Source organism: Marmota monax, unplaced genomic scaffold, assembly GCF_021218885.2.
Source record: "Marmota monax isolate L192 unplaced genomic scaffold, Marmota_monax_Labrador192_F-V1.1 WCK01_AAM20220418_F8-fsc00223, whole genome shotgun sequence".
Classification (NCBI taxonomy): Eukaryota; Metazoa; Chordata; class Mammalia; order Rodentia; family Sciuridae; genus Marmota; species Marmota monax.
In genome coordinates, this window is record NW_026692990.1 from 1,531,101 (window position 1) to 1,556,923 (window position 25,823).

The window sequence follows — 25,823 nt, forward strand, 5'->3', positions numbered from 1 at the left end:
TACTGTATAATTCAAGGTTTTATGGATTTATTGTGAGAATCAGAGATAGATACATGGCATCCAGAATAATACCTGGTTCATAGCATGTGCTCAGTAAATGGATCCTTGTAATTGTTATGTCTCCTCTTTCCAGAGCCTATGAGATTGAGAAGAGGCTAAGCACAGCAGATCTTTTCAAGTTCCCCAACTTTGAGACCATCTGTTGGTATGTGGGAAAGCACATTCTGGATATATTTCGAGGTATGGAGCCCTTTTCCAGCTCTTCCTTTTGCCCTGCTCCCTAGAGAGAGAGAGAATATGAGTAACTATCACCTAAGATTAGATACAGTGGTATTCTATCACCACAAAGACCTCACTATGTATATCAAAACATCATGTTGTACACCTTAAATGTAAACAAAAAAATGTAAAAAGCAATAAATTGCTACTTTAAAAATGTTTCTAATAATATCCCTTTAGACTATCACCCACTTTCTTCCCCTGCACTATCCATAATTTCTGAAAACCAATATTTTCCATCTCTACAATTTTATCATTTCAAGAATACTATATAAATGAAATCATACAGTGTATCTTTGGAGATTTGTTTTTTTTTTTTTTTATTCAGCATAAGGTATGGCAGAGCATGGATTTAAATATATTTTTTTAAATTTTTGGTACCAGGAATTGAGCTCAGAGGCACTGAACCACTGAACCACATATCCAGCCCTATTTTGTATTTTATTTAGAGACAGGGTTGCACTGAGTTGCTTAGCAACTCACTTTTGCTGAGGTAGACTTTGAACTCACAATCCTTCTGCCTCAGTCTTCTGCTCCACCACCACGCTCATCAGCTTAAATCTTTTGTTGTTGTTGTTGTTGTTTACCAAATATAGCTGAAAAAATTGGATCACAGTGAAATTATCACTATTTCCTGCTAGTTAAGGTCAGAAGCACAGTTTGGATTTGTCAAGGAGTTTCCTGGATGTGTTTTCGAGTACTGACCATCCTGGCATCATGTTGATTCCTGGGTATCAGCCCAGATGGATGCCAACTTAACTGGTTTCCTCTTTCTTAGTTTGTTCTGAAATAGAATGAGTCCCTTGTTCCAGCCTGAGACTTATTATTTTTTTAAGGTGACTTGGCTAGGAGGAATCAGTATTTCAGAGTTACAAAGGACCTAAGAGCCCAATGAGTACAGTTTCCTACTCAGTACCTTAAAACCTTATTCTATCACCTGGATAGACTCTGACTTAAGTGTTCAATCAGGAATACTGCCTACTTATTACCTATCCTGAAGAGCTTGTTTTTGTAGAAATCCTTTATAGAGCTTAAACCTGTTTTATTTTTTAAATATTTATTTATTTTAGTTGTACACAATACCCTTGTTTCTATTTATTTATTTTTATGTGGTGCTGAGGATCGAACCCAGGGCCTCACATGCGCTAGGCGAGCACTCTACCACTGAGCCATAACCCCAGCCCTTAAATCTGTTTTTTTTTTTTAATTAAAGCCTATCCTGAAGAAAGGTAAAACACAGATAATCCATCTTCTACACTGATGATTCTTTAAATCTGTAGTAATTATGGTCCTCCCAAGTGTTCTCATTTTGAGACCTAAGAGGCAGAGTAATGCAATGGTAGGATCACAGCCCCAGAAACAAATAGACATGGTTTAAGTCTTGGCTCTAATATTTATCACATATATACATCCTTCATTGAGTTTCAGTTTCCTAAACTGTAAAAAGAAGATAATAATTCCTGGCTTGCAGGGTGGATATAAGGATTAAATAAGATAATAGATGTTAAGTGCCTAGCCTGTAAGTAAGTGGGTTCTCAGCAAGTGAATACTGTTAGAATAACTGAGATCTTGAGTTGAGCTCAGAACCCTGAGCATTTTTCTGGTTCCTGAACAAAGGTAACAGGTCTTCACTTCCCTGCATGAGTTTTGTTGATATTACATTCTTCTTTCCCCCTTTAGGTTTGCGAGAGAACAGGAGACACCCTGCCTCCTACCTGGTCCATGGTGGCAAAGCCCTGAACTTGGCTTTTAGAGCCTGGACAAGGAAAGAAGTAAATATTTCTATTTCTATACCTCCTCAGGAGTTCTGCACTCTGTAGGGACTGGCTTTGTATAGATAGATACTTTGGTGAGATAGAAAAAAGACAAGAGGCTTGTAGGCTCCTGGATATAGAATAGAATTCTGGACTAGGATTCCTTGAATTACTTTATTTATTTATGGTACTGTGAGTTGAACCCAAGGGTACTCTGTTACTAAGCTATATCCCCAGCCAATTTTATTTATTTTTTAGATGGGGTCTTACTGTGTTGCCCAGGCTGACCTTAACTTTCAGTCCTCCTGTTTTAGTCTCTCACGTAACTGGGATTACAGGCATGTACCACCATACCAGGCTCCTTCTGGTCTTTTTTGTGTATTTTTAAAAAAATAATTGCTATTGCATTGAATACTCAATTTTGTATGAGAGTCTGTTGGAATACCTTAATTTTCCTGTGTTATTCCAGAGTTATCCATAAACATTAGTAGTTTAAATTTTATTCTTTTTTTTAAAGAGAGAGAGAGAGAGAGAGAGTATTTTTTAATGTTTAATTTTTAGTTTTCGGCGGACACAACGTCTTTGTTTTGTATGTGGTGCTGAGGATTGAACCCGGGCCACACGCCTGCCAGGAGAGCGAGCTACCGCTTGAGCCACATCCCCAGCCCTAAATTTTATTCTTTAATAGTTACATTATATTCTTTTACGAGGACATACCATCTTTACCTAATCACTTGTTTATTGTTGCTTCCTTTTTATTTATTTGGACGAATGTAGTCACAGAAAATCATACAATGAATATCTATATGCATCAGTCTTAGTCCCTCATCTCCCCCCACTTATCTATTTTTTAAAAAATATTTTTCAGTTGTAGATGGGCATAATATATTTATTTATTTTTATGTGGTGCTGAGGATTGAACCCAGTGCCTCACACATGCGAGGCAGGCGCTCTATCTGAGCTACAGCCTCCCGCCTTGTCTCTTAATTGTTCCTTCAGAATAGATTCCTGGAAGATCAATTACTAGATTGAAGTCTATGAAAAAATATAAGGCTCTTGATACACGCTGCCAAAATGGTATTTTAGGAATGTATCAATATCTATCTACCCAACTGAGTACTAAGTAGGTATAAAAGAGAATAAGAAGGGGCTGGGGATGTGGCTCAAGTGGTAGCGCGCTCGCCTGGCATGCGTGCAGCCCGGGTTCGATCCTCAGCACCACATACAAACAAAGATGTTGTGTTCACCGAAAAATAAATAAATAAATATTTAAAAAAAAAAAAAGAGAATAAGAAACTCTCTATGTACTGATTTCCAGAATTTGTCAAGTAAAGATGCAGAATTGTATGTATAGTATGCTATCTTTAATATGTTCAAGGACGGAAACAATAATTGTTTTTGTGTATACTCATATTTGCCTGAAGATACAATCTGGAATAATTCAGAAACTAAGAAAGTGGTTACCTGTTGTGTAGGGATTATGGGGCTGATGTCAGAGACAAGGTAGGAGTGAGGCCATACATATATATATACACATACACGCACATGCGCATATACGCACACGAGATTTTTGAACCATGTGAATTGACTACATTTTCAAAATTTTTAAACAACTGACTTTAAGAAATACAAAAATTAGAATAAATAACAGTACATATTTAGGCTTCAAATATTCTACCAACTTCTTCCCTTTCATACAGTGACTTAAGGGTACCTTTTATCCATTGTGGGCTTAACCTGCACAATCTCTCCATTTTCTCTTGCCAGACTTCCCCACAGATATTTTTAGACTTTATGTTTAGGGCCTTCTCTTACTCCCTGAATTCACCTATACCTGGGCCTTAGACTGTGATTCTGCTTCTATGCACTCTTCAGGCATGGCTACCTTTAATTTCACCTCTGATCCCTTCCCTGAAGTAAACTTTAGAGTGATTCTGTCCTAGGAACAGCAAAAGGGAAGTGGGTGGGTGAATCCTTAAGCATTCAAGCCCTGAGTCAGAATGGACCTGGGGACCAAGTAATGGCCCTGAGCAGCATCACCAAAGGGGGTTGGGGGAGAGTAGGATGCAGTTCTGAAGAACCTACTCTCAAGAAGAAGTCTTTTGTGAAAGCCAGGTGACTTTCATAGGAGGCATTTCTTCCCTCACATTTCCAGAGTCCCTGGTCTGGGGGAGAAGGAGCCATTAAAGATTATCCAGCTGGGTCACTTGGGTTCCCAGCCACCTAAATAATTCTAGATATATTACAAAAAGGGGGAAAAGAATAAGACCATGAGAAACAAGAAGGAAATGCTGAGAAATTTGTCAAAGTCAGTCCTCTGGATTACAGAAGTGAAGTGAAAAGTGGTGGAAGAAATCACAAGGGAAAACTTTGCAATCATCAAAAAGATGGTACACATTGGCATTCTCCTGTAATCCCAGGTACTCATGAGGCTGAGGCAAGAGGATTGCAAGTTTGAGGCCATCCTGGGCAACTTAATGAGCCCTGTCTCAAAAAATAAAAAAAGGGCTGGGGGATGTAGTTCAGTGTTAGAGCATCCCTGGGTTTAATTCCCAGTACTAAAGTAAACAACTATCAGGTATCACCCTGGGTAGCTGTTGCACTTGCCTTGGGCCTGTAGGTGTGCAGTGAGCACTGAGTTGTGTCCTCCCAAGTGGAGGGGATTGCTTGTTCCCATTGATCTTAAGATTAAAGTCCTTGGCTTTATAAGGTCTGTGACCCAAGCCCACAACTGAATCCCTTTCTCGATACTGTCCTTTATCAGATATATGTTTTACAAACATTTTCTTTCAGTCTGTGTCTTGTCTCCCAGTACTAGAAGTTTTTCAAATACAAATTCTTTTTGGTGGGGGGGGGCACGTGTCATGGGGTTTGAACCCAGGGTCTTGTGTTAGCTAGACAAGTGCTCAATCACTAAATGACATCCTCAGCCCCAAGTTTTTTTTTTTTTTTTTTTTTTTTTGAGGTGGGTGTACCAGGGATTGAACTCAGGGGCAATCAACCACTGAGCTACATCCTCAGCCCTATTTTGTATTTTATTTAGAGACAGGGTCTCACTGAGTTGCTTAGCACCTCTCTTTTGCTGAGGCTGGCTTTAAACTCTTGATCCTTCTGCCTCAGCCTCCTGAGCTGTTGGGGATTATTAGTCATGCGCCACTGTGCCCAATCTCAAGGTTATTTTTTATTTTTAATTTTTAGTTGTAGTTGGACACAATACCTTTATTTTATTTATTTTAACGTGGTACTGAGGATCGAACCCAGTGCCTCGCACGTGATAGGTGAGCACTCTATCGCTGATCCACAACTTCAGGCCCTCAAGGTTATTTTTGATAAATCCAAATGATCATGTTTTTCTTTTCTGGTTCATGCTAGTTGTGTCTTAAGAAATCTTTGCCTAGCCAAAGGCCACAAAGATATTCTCCTGTATTCTAAAGGGTTTATAGTTTTAGGTTTTACATTTAGGTCTGTGATCCATTGCATATGGGATGGAAGGGGAGTGTAAGAAGTGAACTGAGTTTTTGTTAATGTGTGGAAATCTAATTGGTCCAGTACCAGTTTTTAGAAAAAAGAGTACCCTTTCTCAATTGAATTGCCTTGGCTGGTTTGTTGAAAATTACAACAAATGAGCCATTTGTGTGTGGGTCTATTTCTCGTGCCTCTTGTTTGACAGGCTCTGCCAGACCATGAAGATGAGATCCCGGATACGGTGCGGACCGTACAGCTCATTAAAGATCTGGCTAGGGAGATCCGCCTTGTTGAAGTAAGAAACATTGGGGGAGGGAAGGCATTTGGGAAGGGCTCCAGACTTAAGTGTCAGGTCAGGACTTTGTAGTTAGCATAAAGCCCAAGGGAAGGGTTGGAAAGACCCCACCAAGGGGTCAAGTCAGTCATTAAGGCAATTATTATGTGCTTCAAATATATGTAATGCATTGGGCAAGGCTCTTAATATGCATGAATAATGCAGGGCCTGTCCAACAAAGAACTCCTAGTTAAGAAGATCCTGAACAAAATTAACCTCTCCAAGCCTCAGTTTCCTGAACATCTTTAAAATGAGGATAATTGTACCCAATCGAGTATTGTTAGTAGGAATAAATAAGGTTTGAGCATTTAGTATAGTGCTTGGCACATAGTAGATGCTCAAATTCTGGTGGTGGGTGGTGGTAGTGGTAGTTATAGTTGTTGTTATTATTAATATTTTGACTCAGTCTCTGCATTCTACAAAATGACAGTTCTCTCGGGTTGAAGATGATTACAAAGCCATGTTTCAACAGGTGGCATATACTACGAGGCAGTAAGGTATAGTGGTAAGAGACTCAGAGAAACCTGGGTTTCTAGTTCCTGCTGTGTCACTTGAAAGCCTTTCAGAGCCTAGTTTCTCCATCTTTAAAATGAGGACCAACTTTACCAACCTTTCAGAACTTTGGTACAATTAATAGCTAATATATGTAGAGCTCCTTCACACAGTGCCTGGCAGAGTAAGTACTCAATAAATGTGAGCTGTTGTTATTAATAGACTTTGTAGCAGAGAGAACTCAGTGTGGGCTGGTGAAGTAGCAGAGACACCAGAGGAGAATTGGACTTGAGGATATTTAAACTGTCTTTTTAGCTCAGGAGCAGTAAAGTTCCATTTTAGCACTCAGGGCATGCATCTATGCTTAAGGGTGGTCAAGTGAGCTACTAGAAGTTGGACTTCTAGCCTCACTGCTTGCAGTGTTTCAATCCCCAGCACAAGTGTGTCCATAGTATCCACCTCCTACCTCATTTTCCTTCACTCCAAGTGTTAAAATCCTTCAGGATTTAGTTAAGGCCTACCTTTTCTCCAGCTCTTCCCACTCAAGTCAATCTTGGACACACAGTATACTTTGGACTGGTTGAAAGAGAACTTAGAGCAATCTGGTCCATTGGCTTTCAAATGTTTTAAAGTAACAGAATCTTCTTTTCAAATGAAATCTTGTGTGCAAGCCCTGTGTATACAATGAGTCAAAGCACAGCTGCTTTGATTAAGATGAAGGTGGGAGGCTTAGGGCTCTATTTGTTCTTCTCATCTGTTTTCCACCTACCTTCAGTCCCTAGAGCTTCTCCCCAAAAGCTCTAAAGAATCCCAGAAATATTTGTAAACCTCCTGTCCAGTCTAGTCCCTTAATTTTAGAACTGAGCAAACAGAACTTCAGGGTAGTCAGGTAACTTTCCTGAGTCACATAGCTAGCTAGTAGCAAAATTAGGTTTGAAACCTCTCTCCTCCTCTCAAATCCTATAGTCCTAAAAATTTGAATCACACAGTTTAATAGTTGATTATTTTCTGTTGTATGTCAGCTACTTTTGGAGTTGTTTCTCTCCAATTTTGACAATAGTGCTGGACCTTTCTTTTGCTCGTCTTCTCCTTATTTGTCAATGGCTGGGCAAAGAAATGCCACCCAATAAATTCTTGATGACTTGTGTAAAAACTAGGGTGTGCATATGTGGAGCATTTGTAAGCTACTTCCATGGCAGTACTGCGAGTGCCGGGAACAGACCTCTGCTCTTAGCATAGAGAACCCTTGAGTAAGCTCTAACCCCCTCATGTACTAACACTCTTGTAGGACATCTTCCAACAGAACGTTGGGAAGACGAGCAATATCTTTGGGCTGCAGAGGATCTTCCCAGCCGGCTCCATTCCCTTAACCAGGCCAGCCCATTCCACTTCAGTGTCCATGTCCAGGCTGTCACTGCCCTCCAAAAGTGTTCCAAAGAAGAAAGTCCTGAAGCCCAAGGAACTCTTCAAGAAGGCAGAGCGAAAGGGCAAGGAGAGTTCAGCCTTGGGGCCTGCTGGCCAGTTGAGCTATAATCTCATGGACCCATACAATCATCAGACACTGAAGACAGGCTCTTCCCAGAAAGCAAAGGTGGGTGCTGGCCCATGGGTTCAGCCCAACCCTTTTGGGTCCCTTGGAAGAGCAGAGTTTCAAAAGGACAGACTATCCTGTCTTGCTCCCACTTCCCTTAGGACCCCTAGTGTTTGGCTACCAGTCCCACTTATTTAACAAGCATTTATTGAGACCTTTTCTATGCTGGGCACTGTGATAGGTGCTGTGGATGTAACTCTCAAGAGACTGATAGGTTGGTGAGAAAGATAGGCATTAAAACAAATGAATGCAATGAAGTGTTGTGGATGCTACAATGAAGGGTATGTGTGGGACCCTGAGAGACAGAGGTGGGTTGAGTCTGTCTTAGTAAGAGAGGTGATCAGGAGCTCTTTTCTAAAAAAAAAAAATATGACATTTGAGCTGAATCTTGAAATGCTGGGATTGAAATGAGATTTTAGAACATTGTGTGTCAGATTGGAGTCTTGAACAGGTCCTTGAGAAAAGCCATCCCCCAGGGGTCCACCTTGCATCAAGATTATAGTGCCCTCCATGGGCATGTGAAGATGCCCCTCTCCTTTTTTTTTTTAGGGAACATGTTTTACAAGATTGGTAGATTTCCCCTGAGCCATACATTCTCAACATCCTATTCTTGTGATTATTGGGTGGTGGTGGGGAGATATAGTAGAAGGTTCAGGGGGTTTTGACAGTGAACTCAACCAGTGAAACCAGAGGGAACTGGCCATCTTCATTCACCTCGGAGTCTCAGACAGGAGACAACTGAGCCTCCTCCTCCTGCAGTTCAACATCACTGGTACCTGCTTGAATGACTCAGATGATGACTCACCAGACATGGACCTTGATGGGAATGAGAGCCCGCTGGCCCTATTGATGGCTAATGGCAGGTGAGGTGGAAAAAAGAAAAACAGTTTTTGGGATGTCAGTGGCAATATGCCACTAAGACAGGGAGTGGAATTGGGATCCAGGGGTTTGACAAGGGTGGGGGAGGGCTATACTTAGGGCAATACCCAGATATTATCATGTATCATTGCTTATATTAGAGAATCATGGTGGGTAGGAATCTAATTGGCAATTCTGAGAAAATGCTTATATAAATCTAGAATTTCAGTAAGTCAGTGGGATGGAACCACTGGCTGAAAAAAAAAGTATTTTATTGGTCAGAAGCATTAGTGTTTTATATACCTTTTGACTTGTGGTTTGATTTTTGGAATTTTGTTTATAGAAATCTTTGCACAAATGTGTAAAGAGAAATGTTCACTGCTCAACTGCATCACTATTTGTAGTAATAATTAGAAATGGTCAAATATTCATCAGTGAATGTTAGATATATAAATTATGATATGTCTTACAGAATGGAATATCATGTAGTTGTTTGAAAAAAATGGGACATTTTTAATATCCATTGACACAGAAAGATGACCAAGATATATCCATATATCTATAAGTATATAGATATATCTATCTATCTATTTTTTGAGATGGGGTTTTTCTATGTTGTCCAGGGTCTTCTTGAACTCCCGTGCTTAAGGGGTGCTTCTGTGTTAGCCTCCCAAGTAGTTGGGACTACAGAGAGTTCAGCCTTGGGGCCTGCTGGCCAGTTGTGCCCCGCTTCAAGATATATTCTCAAGTGAAAAAAATTAGGTTACAAAATAATGTATAAGAATAGTCCCATTTTATTTTTTAAAAAGTCATGTATGCACACATGTAGTCCTTTGTTTAAATCCCAACTCTGACACTATATTTACTGTGACACTTTGGTAATTCAATTCATCTTTCTGCATCTTAGTGTTGTCATTTTATCTGTTCTACATATGAAGCTTGCTTTAGGATTATTGGGGGATTAAATAACACAATATGTGTAAAATTCTTATTATGGTACCTGGCACATAGTAGTTGCTTAATAAATGGTAGTTCTTATCAAAGTGCTGATAAAATGGAGATCAAAGGTAATGATGATGATGTGGGTATGGCCAAAAGCTAAGTAGTTCATCAGTAAACCCTGAAATATGTAGGGAAGCAGAGGTAGGGGAGGGCAGTAAGGGCTATCACCTGGATACTCAGAACACTACAGACAGCAAAGTCAAGAGTCAAGTACAGAGTATGAATAATATAGAGACACAATGATGATACTTTAATAGCCTTTTTGTAGAAAAAGGCTCACTTTAAATCTCAAGGGAGAATGTAGTGTGTAGTAGTTCTGTGTGACTGGAAAATAAGAAAATGGAGTAAGGGTAGAGAAGATTCTGAAAGCACAACTGTTCTTGGGGTGTGAAAACTGAGTTACTGAAGAGTAAGATTACAGAAAATTTTGAGCATTGCCTTCGTTCAGAATTCCTGGTAGGTTTCCTGGAGAGGAAAAAATTGAGAGCCCTAAAACTTCAGTTTATAATGGCCATTGAGAATACTGAGAGATATTCCCCCTTCCCCACCAGTCTTTCTCTTATGCTGCTTCTCTTACCTGCTGCAGCTGTCAGAAGCTATCATTAAGTGAATAGAGTGTCAAGGTGTAGAAATATTTACAGATCATAATGATAATATGTTTGGGCTTTTCTTCAAATTCAGTGTTTTGCAGGGAATGAGGTATAGATGAAACAAGATTCGCTGTATGTTCACACTTGTTGAAATTTAGCTAGGTACTAGATGGGAGTTCATTGTATATTTTTATTTTTGTATATGTTTGAAATTTTTCATAATTTGAAGTTAAAAGATCAGGGTATGGATAACATTTATTGAGCATCTGTGTTGTATCAAACTCTATCTTAGCTATTTACATTTTATTTAGTCCTCAAAACAACCATCAAGGTATTGTTATACCCATTTTACTTAAGTGATAACTGAGGCCCAAACAGCTTAATTGTACTAGTAGCCACCATTGGGCACTTGTCATGCACTAACTCATTTTATCTTCCAACAAGTGTATGAGATAGAAAATAGGTCAATTTAATAGGTCAGTTCTCTGAAAGATACTTCAACAAAAATGAGTAGTAGATGAATGTGTGAATACACTGATTTATCAGAAACTTGTTTTCTTTTTGAAAATTGTTTAATATTGTTTACCATATGTAACAGGATTGCTGAAGCCATTTTTGAATTTTTTTCCATTTCCTTCATAGATATGTATTTTTGATAGACATACTTTTTGTAACATATTTATGAGGTACACTGTGATGCTTTGATTCATAATACACTAGGTAGTTGTCAATCCAGAATAATTATTTACTTTTTTTAGTTATATGTGGACAACATGCCTTTATTTGTTTAGTTCTTTATGCAGTACTAAGGATTAACACCTAGTGCCTCACACATGCTAGGCAAATGCTCTGCCACTGAGGTACAGACCCAGCCCAATTATTTACTTTTTAATTTTTTTTTGTACAAGGGCTTGAATGTGGGATAGGGGAGGTTTCCACTGAGCTATATCCCCAGTCTGAGTAATTATTTCATTATGATGCATACAAGTTCCTCTTTTTAACTATTTTAAGATTATAATGTGTTTCTATTAGGTATAGTCACCCTGCCATGCTGTAGAATGTCAGAACTTATTCATCTTCTCAACCAATAATTATGTACCCATTGATTGACTTCTTTATTTTCCCCTTTCTCATTTTCTCCCTGGTCTCTGGTAACCAACCACTACTCCATTATCAACTTTTATGAAATAAACTTTTTAGGTTCTTCTTATGAGTGGGATCTTTTGAGGTATAATTTATATACCATAAAACTAACTTTCAGGGGCTGGGGTTGTGGCTCAGTGGTAAAGTGCTTGCCTAACATGCACAAGGCACTGGGTTTGATTCCCGGCACCATATAAAAATAAAAACAAATAAAATAAAGGTATTGTGTCCATCTAAAAAAAACCTGACCTGTTCCAAGTATACAATTAAATGAATTTTAGTAAATTTATAGAATCATGCATCCATCACCACAATCCAGTTTTTTTGTTTGGTGGGGATTGCACCTAGCATTCACACATGCTAGGCATGCACTGTACCACTCAACTAAATCGTAAACCCCAGAATCCAATTTTAGAACATCTCTTTCATGCTCAAAAGATTCCTTATGACCATAGGCACTCATTCTCATACAGTCTCTAGCAACTGCTGATTTTCTTTCTGTCTATAAATTTGTTTTTGTGGATATTTCACATAATGAAATCAAGTAACATGGCTTCTTTCAGGGCATGATATTTTTCATATTCATCAATGATTTAGCATGTTTCATTAGTTGGTTCCTTTTTATTGTTGAATAGTATTGTGTTGTATAGATATACCACTTTCATTTATCCATTCACAAGTTAATAGTCTTTTGGATTGCTTCAACTTTGGAGCTATTCTGAATAATGAATGATGTTCTAAGCATTCATGTTCAAGTTTTTGTGTGGACATATACTTTTGCTTCTTACTTAGAAGTAAAATTGTTAGATCATATGATAACTCCATGTTTAGCTTTTTAAAAAACTATCCAACATTATTCTAAAGTGTCTGTACCATTTTAATTTCCACTAGTAATCATGAGTTTCTGAACATACTGACCACCACTTGTTATTGCTTGCCTTTTTGATTATAGCTATTCTGGTGGGTATAAAGGGGGCACCTCATTGTGTTTTTAAAAAATATGTAAATTGTGTGTGTGCTTGTGTATATATATATATATATATTTTTTCTGTGGTCTTGGGGATCAAACCTAGGACCTGGCACATGCTAGCTAGGTAAGTGCTCTACCACTGTGCTACATACACATCCTTCAAAATTATATATATTTAAGGTTTACAGTATGATGTTTTTGATATACATCGACATTCTGAAATATCAAACTAATTAATACTTCCATCACCTCACATACTTTCCATCTCTGTGTATATATGTGTATTTGTATTAAGAATACAAATATTTTAGGAAATTTTAAGTACCTAGTATAGTAGAATTGATTAGAGTCACTTTGCTGTATATTAAATCTCTAGAACTTATTCATCCTACATAAGTGAAATTTTGACCAATGTCTCTCCTACCTTATCTTACCCCTAATACTAACTATTTTACTTTTTGCTTCTATGAATTTGACTTTTTTAGATTTCACTTTTAAGTGAGATCATGCAGTATTTTTCATTCCATGTTTGGTTTGCTTCACTTAGGAGAATGTCTTCTAGGTTGTCACCAGTGTCAGGATGGTTTTGATTTGCATTTTCCTAATGACCACTGATGTCAAGTATCTTGTATGATTATGGCCATTTGTACATATTACCTTTGGAGAAATGTCTATTTAGATTTTTTGCTTGCCTTTTTTTTTTTGTACTGAGGGTTGAACCCAGGGGCGCTTAACCACTGAGCCTCATCCTGAGCCCTTTTTAAATATTTTATTTAGAAACAAGGTCTTACTAAGTTGCTGAAGCTGGCTTTGAACTTGTGATCCTCCTGCTTTAGTCTCCTGAGCTACTAGGATTGCAGGCGTACACTGTCTTGCCTGGCTTTTGTTTGCCTTGATTTGTCTTACTACTAAATTCTAAGAGTTCTTTAAATATTCTGTGTACAGTTCCTTTACCTGATGAATAATCTTTAAATTCTTTCCAATTTGTGGCTTGACTTTTTGTTTTCTTTTGTTCTTGTTTTGTTTTGAGACAGGATCTTGGTATGTTGCCCAGTCTTGTCCTAAATTCCTGGCCTCAAAAGATCTTCCTGCCCTCAGCCTCCCAAAGAATTAGGCTTCAGGCATATGCCACCATGCCCAGCCTTACTTTTCATTTTCCTAATGGTTTTGTTTGAAGCACAAAAAATTTTATTTTTACCTAATTCCAGGTCACAAAAACATTTTCCTCTGTTTCCTTCTATGAGTTTTATAGTTTTAGTTTTTATATTTAGATCTGTGATGCATTTTGAGTTAACCTTTCTGTATAATGTGAGGTAAGGGTGCTCATTAATTTCTTTGCATCTAAATATCCAGTTGTCTTAGCACTCTTTGTTGCAAGAATCATCCCACACTGAATTGCCTTAATACCACTAAACTTAATACCACTAAACTTTTTAATAGTCGGTTCTTGTTCCAGTATTACACTCCCTTGATTGCTATAACTTTTTAGGTTATAATTTTGAAATCGGGTAGAGTCAGTTCTCGGATCTTTATTCTTTACAAAATAGTGTTGGCTACTTTAAATCCTTTGCATGTCTATGTACTATTATTTTGTCATTTACAGAACAGCTGGTTGAATTTTGATAGGGACTGCATTGAATTTATAGATCAATTTGGGGAGAATTACTACCTTAATTTTTTTTTTTTTTTTTGGTGCTGAGGATTGCACACACCAAGCATACATTCTACCATTGAGCCACACCCCCAGCCCTGCCCCGTTACATGACTCTTTTTATGTTCTCTTTCTCTTTCTCTCTAGTACTAAGAGGGTGAAGAGTTTATCCAAATCTCGGAGAGCCAAAATTGCCAAGAAGGCGGACAAGGCAAGGCTGGTGGCTGAACAGGTGATGGAGGATGAATTTGACTTGGATTCAGATGATGAATTGCAGATTGATGAGAGATTGGGAAAAGAGAAGGCTACCCTGATAATAAGATCAAGTGGGTATCTGTTTTTTCTCTTTCTTGTCCTACCCATTTTACATTTGTTTTTGGCTCCCTTGATAAACTCAAAACCTTAGGCCTGAGCTTGTTGGCATTCTGATTTACCAGGCTGTGTAGTTCTCCATCATTTTCTTTCCTTTAGAGGTTTAATTTTCAGTTAATTCCTCACGTTTCTTTCTTTTTTTGTGTGTGTGTGGGGGGTGGTAACCAGGGATTGAACTCAGGGGCACTCGGCCACTGAGCCACATCCTCAGCCCTGTTTTATATTTTATTTAGAGTCAGGGTCTCACTGAGTCATTTAGTGCTCACTGTTTCTGAGGCTGGCTTTGAACTTGCGATCCTCCTGCCTTAGCCTCCAAGAAATTTAGTCTTATTTTCTTTCTTCTGATTTTTTATCTTGGATGCTAATCTTAGTTTCATGATAAGTATATTCCATTGCTTTTTAGAATTTCCCCGGAAGTTGCCCCGTGCTAAGCCATGCTCTGACCCCAACCGAGTTCGTGAACCAGGAGAAGTTGAGTTTGACATTGAGGTAGGTGCCTGCCCTGTGTCTGGTCTTGTGTTCATTCTGGTCACAGAGACAGAAGACAGATTATCATTTTAGTTGAAAAGGGGGCAAAGATATCCTATGCATTCAATTATTTTGGGGGGGGATAGGGTGCTGGGGATTAAACTCAGGGGCACCCGACCACTGAGCCACATCTCCAGCCTTATTTTGTATTTTACTCAGAGACAGTGTCTCAGTGAGGTGCTTAACATCTCACTTTTTGCTGAGGCTGGCTTTGAACTCTCAATCCTCCTTCCTCAGTCTCCCAGGCTGCTGGGATTACAGGCATGCACCACTGTTCCAGCTACAATTCATGAAATATTTATTAAGTAAAAGATTGTATACTGTGCAGCATGTAAAGGAATATTACAGTTTAGTTGAAAAATTTAAAAACCCTGTAATACAAAAGAGAATAAAATGCAATGTGATATAGCAAAAAGTTATCTGATGCAACTTGCACAAATCATTTTACTTCACTAGACCGTTTTCCCTATTTGTAAAATAGAAGGTATACTGCTTCACAAAGATGTTTTAGAGATTAGGATGAAAGAATAAATACTTTGCTTAGTACTTTGTCTACACTTGGTGCTCAGAAGATATTAGGAGTCAAACTGTCCATCTTGTATTGGGGCCTCAGCAGACCAACCCTGGGCAGCTGAGTTGATGTGCTCTCTCCCCCCAACAGGAGGACTATACAACAGATGAGGACATGGTGGAAGGGGTTGAAGGCAAGCTTGGGAATGGGAGTGGAGCTGGTGGAATTCTTGATCTACTTAAGGCCAGCAGGCAGGTGGGGGGACCTGACTATGCTGCCCTCACGTGAGTACTGTCTTTGATCTCCCATTTCCAGGAAATGAGACAGCATTACCCTCTCCCATCCAAGGAGCTAGGCAACTAATTATCATATATTTATTGATCCATTTAAATGGACAAAGAATTATCCAGAGCATTTAGGCTGAAAGAATAAAAGTAGACATGAAACCTGTCCCAAGGAACTTCAGATCTGACCAGTGATAGGGTGGATAGACTTCAAAGGGGCATCAGTTCTGTGCTCTTTGGAAGTTGGAAGAGAGGCCAAAAGAGTCAGAGAAGGATAACTTTTAAAAAAGGAAAAAATGCAGCATTGTTGAACAGGGAAGGTGGAGTGCCCCCTTTTTGCCATCTTGCTTGCTGTCTGTGGAGAGAGATTTGAGGCTAGAAGGACTGGCTTTTCAGGAAAACAGTCTTTGTTACTGTCTTGATCCATTACCTTGATTCCTAGTTTGTCACCTTGGATGGTTCTCTCCTTCATCCCACCTTGATCCCCACAGCTGATGTCCCTCTTCCCTGACTATTCTGATAACTGGTTTCTTCTGATAGCTAGAGAAACTTCCTTAGCATTTCTCCTCTTTCCCTTGCAGCGAGGCTCCAGCCTCCCCCAGCACTCAGGAGGCCATCCAGGGCATGCTGTGCATGGCCAACCTGCAGTCCTCATCTTCTTCACCGGCTACCTCTAGCCTGCAGGCCTGGTGGACAGGAGGGCAGGACAGAAGCAGTGGGAGTTCCAGCAGTGGTCTGGGCACAGTGTCTAGCAGTCCTGCTTCTCAGCGCACCCCAGGGAAGCGGCCCATCAAGCGTCCTGCATATTGGAGAACCGAGAGCGAGGAAGAGGAGGAGAATGCCAGTCTGGATGAACAGGACAGTTTGGGAGCATGCTTCAAGGATGCAGAGTATAGTAAGGGCAGCTAAGCACATGGGTCCAAGCCAGCATCAGTCTCTCATCCAGTCCCAAGAGAGAATAGCCTGTTGAGCAAAGATGTTACATTAAGCCTGATACTTAGTTTCTCTGAGTCATGTTTTCTTATTCTGTAAAATGGGAGGATATCTCAAAGGTTGATGTAAGAATTAGAGATTATGCTTGCACAGAGTACCTGAACCACCAGTGTCTCGCTGGAGAGAAGTTCTCAAAAAATGGTTGCTCTTATAATTAGCTATTGTCTATTTTTAGTACTGTCCAATTTTCATTCTGGTAACTTTGTTTCCCTCTTATTTTTCTTCTACTACCTGTATTTATGTTTTGTGTTGGCCAGTTCATCACTTGCAAAGGTATACACAATCAGTCCTTCATATCTGTGGGTTCCACAATTGCAGATTCAACTAACAGTGTATTAAAAATCTTCAAAAATCTGCAATGGCGAGGCACTAAGCAACTCAGTGACACCCTGTCTCTAAATAAAATACAAAACAGGGCAGGGGATGTGGCTCAGTGGCTGAGTACCCCTGATTTCAATCTCCAGCACCCAAAAAAAAATCTTTGGAAAAAGAAATTACATCTCTACTGAATATGTACAGATAGTATAACAACTATTTTATTTAGCATCTACATTGTATTAAATATTACAGGTAATCTAGATATGATTTAAAATATACAGGAGAATGTACATAGATATATACAAATGCTGTGCTATTTTATATTAGGGACTGAGCATCCTGGGATTTTGGTTGAGGGGTGGTTCTTGAGACCAGTTCCATGTGGCTACGGAGGGATAACTAGGACTTTTCAGTGGACTTTTTACATTTACAAATGAGTATTTTGAAGCTAAGCTTTTTTGAGGACTACAATGTACTTGTTTGTATAATGCAGATAACATTGTGTGGGTTTTGTTTTAATATTATTTTTTTAAAAACTATAAAATATGGTCAGTGTTCATTGACCAAGATTAAAACAAAGCAGAGAAATCATAACTTCCTTATAACTAACATTCTTCCTCTCTAAGCCCAGTTTGATGTATACCCTTCCTCTCATTCATGTTCACACTCTATATAGACATAATATAGTTAGAAGTGTACTTATTTACTCTGTGTGTTTCTGCAATTTGCTTGGATATTTTCCCCCATTAGTACATAGAGATCTACTTCATATCTCCTTGCTGTATAGTATTTTATAACACAGATGTACATCATATATTTAATTATTCATTTGAAGTTGACATTTAGGTTTGTTTTTAAGTTTATTTTTGTTACTAACAAATGGTGCAATGAAAATATTTGATAATATTTCTTTGCACCCATGTGCCAGTTAATATTTGTCCAGGGTAGACAGACCTGCTGGGTTAAAGGTTATATACAAGATAAATATTAATAGATAGTGCAAAGCTGTCCTTCACTGGGGCCAGCATATTGAGCAGTGTATGAGAAATAACCTGTTTCTCCACAGCCTTCCCTAGCAGTGGAGATATTATCAGCTTTTTGAATTCCATGGGAAAAAATGTTGTTTTAGTTTGTTTTACATGTTTGTTGTTTCTTTATTCCTTTTCTGTGAATTATCTATTCAATCTTTCACCTATTTTTCCTACTGGAATTTTTTTCTTATTGATTTGTAAGAGTTCTGTACGTGTTCTAGATTTGTTGGAATATTTTTTGCTCCAACATATGTTATGGATATGTTGATTTTTTTTGTTAGAGAGGAGCATCATGTATTTTTTCTCATGTCTACACAGACTTCCATATGATTAAGCTTCAATAGGGAGAAGAAGGAAGGGTAGAAGTAAGGAGCGGGGTGAAACTGGTTCTGGGGCCATCAGTATTCTGAACTACTGAAGCAGTTCCAGACTCCTATTTCATTGCCTTACTTCTGGTCTGATCTCTATACCATAGTCAAGTGACCTCCTTAAAGCATGAGGGATAACCTGTCACTCTTCTTAAAACCTCTTGTGGTTTCCCATATCACTTTATAATGGAAACCTAACTTCTAACTATTGCCTTCAAAGCTCTGCATGATCTGCTGCTACCTTCCCCCTCCCCCTCCCACATCTCTCTCCATTTCCTGCTCCTTTCCATCTACATTATACTTCCTGTCATTTATTAAATAACTGTCAACCAGCCACTGTGTCAGAACCATTGTACAGGCTGGTTCTTCCCCCAGAATGCTCTTTCTCAGCTCTTTAAATTACAGAAAAAATATTTCAGTCTATTATATTTTAATTTTATGTATAATATTTTTAGCATGTAGAAGATTCTAACACACTGTGCTATTTTTATAGTTTTTATATTTGTGTTTTCATTAAGAAGCCCTTTTTATATTTTTACCTAAAACTTGTGTAGGAGTTAAAGCTTTTAGTTCTTTATCTGAAGTTAAGCTTTGTGCATTGTGGAAGGTAAGACTTTAGCTTAATTTTGTTTCACGTGAATATTTATTTATCTCCCCCCACTGCATTGTTAACTAGCTCATCATTAGCCCCATGATTTAAAGTCCACCTTTGTCATAAATTGATTTCTCATATATGTGTGTATTTAATTTTCTAGTTCCAGTTCTGTGCCTTGATAGCTATGTGAGTTTAGGAAAGCAAGCTAACTTCTTAGCCTTTTGTGGTAATAGTACTTTAACAGTACCTACTTTGTAGGTTGTTGTGAGGAATGAATATATATATAAAACATTGCCCAACACATCATAAGCACAGTGTGTTAGATATTATTATTAATATTATTCTGTTCCATAAAATTAATCTGTCTAGTCCAGTGGCAATACGATATAGTTTAGTTACTGTAGGTCTTTGTTTCTGGTGAAGCAAACCTGCTCTCCAGAACTTGCTTTGGACCTGAGAGTACAGATGCTCAGCAAGCCCATTATCTATAGGCTAAAGTATAATTGGTCTTAGAGACATGCTAAGTTCCACTGGCCCACCCTACCTTCAACAGCCAGTTGCATCAAAGTACAACTAAGATATCTGGACCTGGTTTAACCAGTCCTCAGAAGAACAAACAGTTCACTCACCTTCTGTTTCTCTTTTCCCCTACTTTGTACAGCTACATGGCAAAAGCAGTTAAAGAGAGATCTCCTTAGGGTTTTTTTTTAATGTTTCCAGAATTTTTGACTGTTAATGAGCTTTTTTCAATTATAGATGAATTTTTAGAAATCAGCTCATCATCAAATTCCATGAACAACCCTTTTAGGATCTTTAAATTAGGTTTGCATGGAATGTGTAAATGAATTTATGAAGACAGACATCTTTCACCGGAGTCCTTTCTAATCTAATGGGTTGTATACATTCCTGAAAAATCTCATGTCCTGAATATTTATGAACAAAAATGTAGGGATTGGGGCTGGGGTTGTGGCTCAGTGGTAGAGCATTTGCGTAGCATGGGTGAGGCACTGGGTTCAATCCTCAGCACCACATAAAGGTAAATAAATAAAGGTATTTTGTCCATCTACAACTAAAAAGTACTTAAAAACACAGGGATTATAAGAAAAAGAAGTTAGGGGCAAGGTGTGGTGGCATATGCTTGTAATTCTAGCAACACAGGAGGCTGACAGAAGGATTGGATGTTCAAGGCTAGCCTCAGCAATTTAGCAAGACCCTAAGCAACTTAGAGAGGCCCTGTGTCAAAATAAAAAAATAAAAAGGGCTGGGGATGTAGCTCAGTGGTAAAGCACTCCTGGGTTCAATCCCCCAGTCCCTCCCACCCCCTACAAAAAAAGGGGAAATAAGTTAAGGTAAATCCCTCAAAATATTATATGAATTTAAAGCCAAAACACTGGCCCAGATAACGGCATTCCTAATAATAATCCTTGCCCAATTAGAGTCCATTGGCATTTACACCCAGCATCACAGTCAGCAGATCATCTATAGCCTTAAAGCATGGACTCTAGTTTTTTACTTCCAGATGTGGATTTTTTTTAAGGTTCTTGGAATTGAACCCAGGGGCATTTTACCACTGTGTTGCATTCCCAGCCACCTTCCTCCATTTGTTTTTGTTTTGTTTTTTTTAATTTTGAGATAGGGTCTTAGTGCTGGTCTCAAACTTGCAATCCTCCTGCCTCAGCTTCCCAGGTAGCTGGCCCAGATGTGAATTCCTGAAAACATTTGATTAAAGTAGGTGTCAACTTCATCAAATTAAAATTGGATCCAGGGCCTTGTCTTTATCAGTCTTTTTCTTTCTTTCTTTCTTTCTTGTGCTGGGAATTAAACCCCAGGGCCTTGTGCATGCTAGGCAATCTCTACCACTGACCTATATTCCTAGTCCTTCTCTCCCTCCCTCCCTCCCTCCCTCCCTCTCTCTCCTTTTTAAACACAGGGGGATGATATTTTTGCAACTTTGTATGCTCTGTCAGCAAGCTTCTTGTCCCACCAGAACCTAATTCGGTTTAAAACGGAGTTACCACTTGGTCTTGCTCTGGTGGGAGGCACTATTGCAGGATTTTTAGCTTTTGTTTGTTTGTCTTCATATATTGCTAAGGATTTCTCTGTAGTTGTAAGGGGGAAAAATACCACTAACTGAGTAAAAACAATATGCCAGGGAAAATTGCTTTTGAACCAGTGCAACTTCTCAACAGCATTGGCATCATTCCTCATACCTTTTAGGTATGAACAATGAACTATTAATAGGCCCTCTTCTCTTCCTGTCATTAAGTGTGGTCTGTCTCTCCATTTATTTAAGTGTTCTTGTATGTATCTTTTTTGGTTTATTTCTTCAGTTTATTCCTAAGTATTTTATTTTGGTTCCTACTAAAAATGACATCTTTTCATGTGTTTGTTTTTTTTCTTTCTAATTGGCTATTTGCTAATATGGAGGAAAAGAGGTGATTTTTCCATATTGATCCTGTATTCTACTCCCTTACTATACTCATTAGTTGTATTAATTTTTCAGTTAATTGATTTACTTCTTTTGAGGTAGGTGACCTATGCATCCTGTATTAGTTTGGTAGATGTGCCCAAAAAAAGAAAAACCACAAACTGTGTGGCTTAAACAACATTTTTTTCCTCACAGTTCTAGATGCTGAAAGTTCAAGATCAAGTGCCAGCACGGTTGGTTTGTCCAGAGGTGTTTCTCCTAGGCTTACAGATGGTCCCCCTCTTTTTGCCTTGTCATGAGGTTTTCCCTCTGTGTACACAGGCCCCTGATATCTGTGTAGCCTACTGTCTTCTTGTAAGATAACAGTCAGATGGGATTAGAGGGTATACTAACAGCCTTATTTTAACTTTTATACCTCTTTAAAGGTATCTCCAAATACATTCACATTCTGAGGTTCTGAGGGTTATGGCTTCAACATATGAATTTCGGAGGGGACACAGTTCAGTCCCTAGTTTTATTATAATGTTGAGTCATCATGATAATAGTGGGCATCCTTGTGGTATTTCTGACTTTAAAGGGGATACTGCCAATGTTTCTCAGACTATACTCATAAAGTTTAGGGAAGTCTCTCTTATTTGAGCGATTTTGTTTAAGATTAGGTAGTATTAGGTTTCACCAAACAGTTTTTTGGCATGTTTTGATAAAAAGACATTTTTTGTTTATTAATATAGTGAATACTAATTTTGAATCTACATTTTCTTCTTGAGATTTGCTATGCTTGGTCATGGTTTTTAATTATAGTTTGTCTAGTTTACTTGATTAATGTTCTTTTTTAAAAATTTTTTTAGCTGTAGTTGGACAAAATATTTTTTTAAATTTTTTTTATATACATGACAATAGTGGAATGCATTACACTCTGGACACAATATCTTTATTTTTTTTAAAGAGAAAGAGAGAGAGAGAGAGAATTTTAACATTTATTTTTTTGTTTTTTTCGGCGGACACAACATCTTTGTTTGTATGTGGTGCTGAGGATCGAACCCGGGTTGCACGCATGCCAGGCGAGCGCGCTACCGCTTGAGCCACATCCCCAGCCCAACGATATCTTTATTTTTATGTGGTGCTGAGTATTGAACCCAGGGCCTCACATATGTGAGGCAAGCGCTCTACCACTAAGCTACAACCCTAGCCCGATTAATGTTCTTTTTTTAATATTTATTTTTTAGTTTTAGGTTGACACAGTGTCTTTATTTTTTATTTTTATGTGGTGCTAAGGTTCGAACCCAGTGCCTCATTCATGCTAGGTAAGCACTCCACCACTGAGCCACAACCCCAGCCCTAATGTTCTTCTTAAAGACTAGTTTTTTGTTTTATTGATCCTTTCTAATGGTTGATGTTGTGTCTGATTTTTTGTTCCTTTTATCAGTGTTCTTTTTTAACATCTTGAGTTAAAAGCACTGGTCATTTATTTTCAGTCTGCCTTTTGATGAGGGGTTTTAAAATTTTATGTTTTTAATTAAAATGAAGTAAAATTGGCTTTTTTGGTATACACATGTTTAGATACTTGTAACCACCACAGTGAGGATGTAGAACCCTTTGATCACCCCCTATACTCTCTTATGTTACTTCCACTTTGAAGTCATGTCCTCCCTCTACTTCAAACCTCTGGCAGTCCCTGATCTGCTCTTTATCATTGTAGCTTTGCCTTTGCCAGAAAGTCTTATAAATGGAATTGTGCTGTATGATATTTTGAGACTGGCATTTTTACTCAGCATAATGCCTTTAAGATTCATTAATGGCTTGAGTCTTTGTGTCTTCTCTCCTTTTTTATTGATTAGTTTAGCTATAAGTACTTGGCAGTTAACTTTTGGTTTTCTTGATTCTATTGCTTTTCTACTCTATTTCATTTATTTCTCATCTTTATTATTTCTCTCTAGCTTTGGGTTTAGTTTGGTCTTCTTTTTCTTAGCTTTTTGAAGGAATATTATGGAAGTTAGGCTATTGATTTAAGATCTTTCATGTTTTTACATGAAGGTATTTTCAGCTATAAACTTTTGCTGTATCCCATAGGTTTTGGTGTATCCCATAGGTTTTGGTATGTTGTGTTTTTTTATCCATCTTATAATTTTTCATACTCACACTTTTGATTTCTTCTTTGGTTATTTTAGAGAGTGTTATTTAATTTCTACCTTTTTTTAAAAATTTTCCATTTATCCTTCTGTAATTGATTTATAGTTTCATTCCATTGCAGTTTGAAAAAAATATTTTGTATGATTTTAGCTTCTTTTTGTTTGTTAAAAATATTTTTAGTTGTAGATGGATGTAATATTTTGTATCTTTCTTTTATTTATTTTTATGTGGTGCCGGGGATCAAACCCATTGCCTCCCACGTGCAAGGCAAGTGCTCCACCACTGAGCGACGCAACTCCAGTCCTGATTTTGGTTTCTTAAAACACAATAAGACTAATTTTGTGACCTAATATGTAGTATGTTCTAGAGACTGTTTCCTGTACACTTGAGAAAAGTGTGTTTCCTATTCTTTTTGTGTGGAGTGTTCTATACTTGTCCATAAGGTCTAATTGGTTTAGAGTGTTTTCAAGTCTTTTATTCCCTTATTTATCTCTCTTTTATATAGAATCAAAAATGGAACATTTAAATCTCCAGTTATTCTTGTAGAATTGCTGTTTTCCTTCAGTTGTGTCAGTGTTTCATATATTTTGAGATTCACTCATTAGGGGTGTGTTTGTGTGCGCTCCTGTGTGCGTTTGATTGTTACATGTTCTTGGATTGGCCAGATTATGTAATTATCTTCTTTGCATCCTGTAACAGTTTTCAACTTGCAGTGTAATTTGCCTGGTGTTAGCATAGTCACCACAGCTTTCTTTTTGGTTGCTATTTGCATGGAGTGTGTTTTTACAGCCTTTTGCTTTCATCTTAGTTGTTTGTTTCAGATCTTGCAGATGATATACTATTGGATCATTTTTCACTTCATTCTCCCAATCTCTCCCTTTGGATTGATGACTTTAATTTGTTTGCATTTAAAGTGATTACCAATAAGGAAGAATTTTTGCTATTTTACTATTTTTTTGTTTTTGTTTTTGTTGTTGCTATTGTTTTAGAGACAGGGTCTCACTCTGTTGCCCAGGCTGGCCTCAAACTTTTGAGCTTAAGCAATCCTCTTGATTTAGCATCCTGACTATACAGGTCTCTGCTGTCTCACCTAGCCATGATGTGTCTTCTATATGTCTTATAACTTTTTGGTTTCTCAGTCTTCTTTTATCTCTTTTTTTATGCTTAATTGCTTTTTTTGTAGTGTACTGATTTAACAGTCTAGTTCCATAGCCTACAAAAACTTGGCTCCTAGGGGCTGAGGTTGTGGCTCAGTGGCAGAGTGCTTGCCTAGCATGTGTGAGGCACTGGGTTCAATTCTCAGCACCATATAATAAAAAATAAAGGTCCATCAACAACTAAAAAGTAATTAAAAAAAAAACAACTTGGCTCCTATATACCTCTACCTCCTCCCTAGTGTTTTTTGATCCCAAATTACTTCTTCATGCATTGTATTCCTATTGACACAGATTTATAGCTAATTATTTTACACGTTTATCTTCTAAATCACTTAGGAAACAAAAAAGAGGATTTATTTATATATATTTTTAATACTGGGGTTCAAACCAGAAAGAGGATTTAGAAGCCACAAATACTATAATCCTTTTATATTTACTTTTATGGGGGTTGTTTTAGCTTCAAGTTACTCTCTATTATCCTTTCATTTCAGCCTTAAATACCTCTTTATCATTTCTTGAAGGCAAGGTATATAATGACTAAATAACCCCAGATTTTAGGGTTTTTAAAAATGTCTTATTTCTTGTCTATCTGGTGTGGTCTCTGCACCCATGTCAAAAATCATTAGCCAAGCCAGGCATGGTGGCATATACCTGTAATCCCAGTGGCTCAGGAGGATGAGGCAGGAGGATATTGACGTTAAAGCCAACCCCAGCAACTTAGCAAGGCCCTGAGTAACTCAGTGAGACTGTGTCTCTAAATAAAATACAAAAAAAAGGGCTGAGGATATGGCTCAGTGGTTAAGCACCCCTGGATTCAATTCCCCATTACCAAAAAAGAAAAGAAAAAGAAAAAATCATTGGCCAGCCAGGCATGTCGGTGAACACCTATGGTCCCAGATACTCAGGAGGCTGATGCAGTATGAGTGCAAATTTAAGGCAAGCTTGGGCAATATAGTGGGATGCTATCTTAAAAAACATA

The 25,823-nt window shown here is 38.1% G+C and overlaps 1 protein-coding gene across 4 annotated transcripts in view; it reads left to right on the top strand.

The window, feature by feature from the left end:
- Positions 1-25,823, top strand: part of Phf8 (PHD finger protein 8) — a 114,091-nt gene that overhangs the window by 48,647 nt on the left and 39,621 nt on the right. For 3 of the 4 annotated variants that reach the window (XM_046452586.2, XM_058582039.1, XM_046452585.2), the window contains exons 10-18: positions 134-240; positions 1,960-2,051; positions 5,704-5,793; positions 7,613-7,915; positions 8,675-8,778; positions 14,277-14,455; positions 14,905-14,990; positions 15,691-15,824; positions 16,406-16,719. In XM_046452586.2, coding sequence (XP_046308542.2) covers positions 134-240; positions 1,960-2,051; positions 5,704-5,793; positions 7,613-7,915; positions 8,675-8,778; positions 14,277-14,455; positions 14,905-14,990; positions 15,691-15,824; positions 16,406-16,719 — 1,409 coding nt within the window. The remainder of the gene's footprint in view (positions 1-133; positions 241-1,959; positions 2,052-5,703; positions 5,794-7,612; positions 7,916-8,674; positions 8,779-14,276; positions 14,456-14,904; positions 14,991-15,690; positions 15,825-16,405; positions 16,720-25,823) is intronic. The other variant, XM_058582040.1, reaches the window with a different exon arrangement.